At 43.0% G+C, this 5,163-nt stretch overlaps 1 protein-coding gene across 1 annotated transcript in view; it reads left to right on the plus strand.

The window, feature by feature from the left end:
• The first annotated feature begins 4,299 nt into the window (after positions 1-4,299).
• Positions 4,300-5,163, plus strand: part of CCDC71L (coiled-coil domain containing 71 like) — a 4,810-nt gene continuing 3,946 nt past the window's right edge. The window contains exon 1 of the mRNA XM_017889600.1: positions 4,300-4,945. Coding sequence (XP_017745089.1) covers positions 4,586-4,945 — 360 coding nt within the window. The 5' untranslated portion in view covers positions 4,300-4,585. The remainder of the gene's footprint in view (positions 4,946-5,163) is intronic.

Consider the following 5,163-nt stretch of genomic DNA (forward strand, 5'->3'; position numbering starts at 1 on the left):
GATCTTATTTAAATCTGTTTCAGCTGGTTTTCTGACACTGTACTAATGGGGGTGGGGTGGGCACTGCCTCAGTACTGCCAGGTTAGAGTCCAGATTTCTCCTCTGTTTCCACTCACACCTGAAATGGGGAAAGGAGTTCCTCATTACTGCTGAATGGGGTAGGAATTCTGGCTTCTCACTAGGGCTGGGGAGGTGGGTAGGATTGTCTTGTTATATTCCCCACATGGTCTCCACTGACACCGTGGGTAAGGATTGCCTGTTTACTGCCTAGCAAGGATTAAAGTCCTGATTTCTTATCCAGCCTCCTCTCATACCACCCTAGCAGAGGTGGTGGGGGTGCCTTTTTATAGCTGGGCAAGGGTAGAAGTCATAGTTTTTTTTATGGTGTTTTACAGCAGTAGGAAAATTATTTTCTAAAAACTTTCCATTTTGTTAGGCTGCCCCTCCTTTCCTGGTCCTATAGCTAAAGAGAAGAAGATTTTGCTGGGGCTTTTATGTTTGCATCTGTTGGCATTTGGGGGTTGCTGGCTTGTCTAGCACCCAGTCTCAGATGTGCTAGAAAAAGAGAAAAGAAGAAGAAAGGAGACCCAGGGAACTCACTGCCATGCCCTTCTTTGGGTTCTCTGAGGTCTTCAGCCTGTCTGCCTTCTCTTCTCCATTTTTCAGAGTCTTCTTATGTATACTTTATATATAACATCCCAGGTCTTTAGTTGCAATTAACAGGAAAAATAGGGAAAGTACACGTATTCCTATAAGCAAAAGAAAGTCTTATCCTCTCAGTTTATATGGTCTTTATGTTTTTCACATTAAGCAGTTTTAGAGCATATCAGGGTTTGAGATACTTTTGTATAAAAATCTAAATTACTTTTAGAATAGGTCTAATGACAAGGCTGAGTTTTTTCTTGCTGAATCATGCTATACTTAATGTCATTTGAGCCAGCAATTAATGCTACCTCCTTGGATTAAGAACAAAATGTAGAAAGACAGAAACAATTCTGAACTAGAGTTAGAGATCTAGGTTCTAGTTCAGAATCTTCCACTCTACAGCTCTGTGACCTTGGGCAGATCTCTTGGCATCTCAGAATTCTCATCTGAATTAATAATGTTGGACTCATTAGCTGATCTCTAAGTTTCTTCTAGCTGTAAAGTTTTTATTTTCCTCTCATCAGTGCTACTACTTTAAAAAAAATATGTAGACATTCTGTAATGCAGGATTTAAAATATGTTGATTAAACCAAGTAAAATCCTCAAAAATAAATAAGACAAATAGGAATAGTTTTTTATTGAATGCTGTGTTCCAGGCACTACAGTAAGTGTTTTATGAATATTCTCTCATCCAATTCTTAAAACTTTGAAGTTAAAAGTTAACTCATTTTATAGATGAGAATGGTGAGGCTCAGAAAGGTGAAAAATGTGTCTAAGAATTTTTTTTGTAAAGATATAATTGACCCCAAGTTTATTTGATTCCAGAGCTGATGTTTGCAACCACTTATAAAGACTTTTCAAAAATTTTTGGGCCACTTTTCAAGAGGCAGATTATTTTATAGAAATTGGATTCTAAAGCAATGCTTCTGGGTAGCTAAAATATACATGTTATTTAATTTTTCCCATCACTTTATTCCGCTTGGATTTATTTTTTAACTACATAAATTATGAATACAGAAAATAAATACATACAGCTTTTTTGTTTATTATTATTCATCACTTATTTAGCAGACATAGAGGGCATTATTATCCTTGAGAACTAAAGGAATAAATTGAGGATTGTAAAATATCATTACTCAAGAGCAAAAATTTAATTTGCCAACTTTCCATAAACTTCATAGTATCGCAAGAACTAGAAGAGATACACTAGAAGTCTCAGGAACTAGAAGAGATACACTATTTCTGTGTATAAATTTTGCTCATTTATGGAGAACGGATAAGGAACCATTTGCAAGACTAATAGTTAATCAAAAGGTGGAGGTCAAGAAAAAATTAAAGAAGAAAGAGAATAGAGCAAATAATGTCAAATTTAAATGTATATAATAACATAAGTACTTTATCATGATATTAGTTCCTAAAAGAATTTCATAAAAAATATTGTTTGGTTTTAAGTAAATTAAATGAGCATGCATTATAAAATGAACTTTTGAATACTTGGCAAGTTGAGATCTTATGATTTCTTGGAAACAAAACTGTGTTTAAAAAAGGTTTATCTTCTTAATTGAAATAAGTTCTATACATTTATGTAAATGTCTGGAATATATTTATGTGGCAAAGACCCTGAAGAATTTATAAAATGATGATTATCAAGGAAGGGAGGGGATTCCAATATGAAAAGCCACGTCTACTTTAATCCTTGTTTTATCCTTGCTTTTCATTATGAAGCCTCCCTAACTTTCCCATGGCTCACTCTAGATTTTCTATGTCAATCTGCAGGGGTATTCCAATGGAAATAATTCTGATTTCACTTTACTATGTATTCTCAGAATTACGGAAAGAGCAAATTGTGATGTAAAGAGTTGTTGCTATATCATTCCTTTATAAGGATGTAGGAAGCTGGTAATTGGCTCTGTAATCTTGTTCTGAGATCAGAGTGTGCTTTTCTAGGAAAATGATTTTCTCTTCAGAAAGTTGCCATGATTTTGCTAGAGAGCTGGTTCCTGGTTAGATGTTTTATTTTTGCCATAAGCCCATTGTGTGGAATTTTATTTTTGCCATAAACTCATTGTGTGGTGAGAGCTTCTAACAATTTGAAATCTCTGGTGTAGAGCTTTCAAATTATTTATTTTAGGTTTTATTGAAACTGAACAAACAAAATATTATTCATAAATCTATTATAAGACAGAGAAAAACTGCTCAATTCTGGGTGGGGTGGAAGTAGCAATAGGCATACAGCTCTGTCCTTGGTCATTCTACTCATGCATAAAGCATGTTCTTTTGAATTCCTTAGAGTCTGGACAACACAGTTTGAAAAACCTTCAGTGAAATACAAAGATCACTAGATTAGAAATCGAAAGATTTAGAATCCCAGTTCTGCTATCAGCAAGCTGTATTACTGAACCTCTATGGGTACAGATTTCCTCATCTGTCAAATAAGGAGAATGAACTAGGTCTCTTTCAGCTCAAATATTTGAGGAAACCATTAGCAACTATATGTAAATCACAAAACTCCTATGCTTTATTTGTTCGCTACTGCAAAATAAGATGTTTCCTGGGTAAAATTCACATGCCCACCTCAAAGTTCTAAGTGTCAAGAGATTTTTTTTTTAACCTTAAGAAATTTAAAGGAGCTCTGTGAAAATTGCAATATAAAATATCTAATTGTCCTGTTCTAAGCACTTTCAGTATTTCTGACTCTATTTGGGGTAATCAGTGGTATTTCATTGATTCATTCAGCAAACACATTGAGTGCCCATGACCTGACAGGAATTGAGTTAGGTATAGAGGACAGAAAAGATGACTAAAGAAGGTCCACTACTCCCCTCCCAATACAAAAAGTAATGTGTTTTTAACAATTTGTGTTTTTCAACGAAACTTTATCTATTGTCTGCGATGATGCATCCTTTCTAAATGACAGGGATGGCGCTGACATTTTAAAACTAAATGAAAAACGAATTGGCATTCATAAAGAACTTTGTATTTAAAACAGCATTTTCTTTACACAGAATGGCTTTATTGTAATAGATCTTTGATCAACTTGAGCAAAGAGTATTTAGTTTTATAGGGTATGAGATGCTTTGCTTTCTGGATAAGCAGGGTCTCTCTTAAATATGAAGATGGCTCCAGTGTTTCCAGAGGGAGACTCCAATCTCTCAGCTGCCAGCCACGCACCTTACCTGAATGATTCTGGATTACTACTGGCTTCTTGAGACGGGCTGGGGTCAAGACAGGGAAGAGTTTTGAATGAAGATGCCAGAAGAGGCCTTTGAGAGGGTGGATGGGAATTGTGAAAGGCCCATTTTCCCTAGACTTAAACCCAAATTCCCTAGCTGTGATACCAGGAACATTCTTTGGGGAAATCTCCCTTTGTTATTCACACTGGTAGAGCTCCCAGCTCAATCCACAACTGCACACCCCCTCACTCTAAGAGTCACTCTTCCCATGGTGGAGCCAATATCCACCCTCTTACTCTAGACGTGGCAGCCCTCCTAGATCCAACCCAACCGTTGACTTACGTTCAAAGGTCATCACCCACCCCAGCACCATCTTCCAGGAACTGGCCTCTCCCCCATCAGTCCCCGCCCCTCTTCTGAGAGCACCCAATGGGTGGAGTCGGGGCTGCGGTGGGAGGGGCCTGAGGCGGGCACATTTAAAGAAAGGCAGCCGGCGAAAAGAGGCAAGAGAGGAGAAGAAAGAGAAACCAGGGGGGTGAGGCGCCGTCCAATGACAAAGCCCAGGGGTGGGCGCCGGCCGCCATCTTGTACCGGGCGGCAGGATATTCGCCCGCGTCCTCCGCCCTCGGAGGGGGAGGGGCGGCGGCGGAGGCGAGAAAAGTAGCGAGAGACGCCAGCAGCGGCCGCCGCCGCGGAGCCGACGCGGACTGGGACGGCGGCGGCAGTAGTGGGACCCGGCGAGCGCGAGCGGCCCCGAGCGGCCTTCGATGCGGCGCAGCATGAAGAGGCGGCGGCGCCGGCCCCCGGTCGCCCCGGCCGCAGCTGCCCGGGGCGGCGACTTTAGGGCAGAAGACGCGGCCGGGTTGGAGGCGCGGGAGGAAAAGGTGGTGTACTCGCGGTCGCAACTGTCGCTGGCTGACAGCACCAAGGCGCTGGGCGACGCCTTCAAGCTCTTCATGCCCCGCAGCACGGAGTTCATGAGCTCGGACGCGGAGCTCTGGAGCTTCCTCTGCAGCCTCAAGCACCAGTTCTCCCCGCACATCCTGCGCAGCAAGGACGTCTACGGCTACTCCTCCTGCCGGGCCCTGGTGCCCGACCCCCCGGGGCCCCCCACAGCCCGCGGCCAGGCGCGCCGGCCGGCTCCGCGCGCCGCAGCCAGGAGGAGGCGCCGCGGAGCCCGGGCGGCAGCTGCCCGCAGGAGGAAGCCCCGGTCACCAACCCCGCCGCCGCCGCCCCCCGAGGAGAGCTGCCCGGCCAAGCCCATGGCCCCCGGGCCCTGCTTCGGGGGCCGCACCCTAGAGGAGATCTGGAGGGCGGCCACTCCGACGCTGACCACCTTCCCCAC

This window comes from Rhinopithecus bieti, unplaced genomic scaffold (assembly GCF_001698545.2).
Source record: "Rhinopithecus bieti isolate Rb0 unplaced genomic scaffold, ASM169854v2 scaffold_18688, whole genome shotgun sequence".
Taxonomy (NCBI): Eukaryota; Metazoa; Chordata; class Mammalia; order Primates; family Cercopithecidae; genus Rhinopithecus; species Rhinopithecus bieti.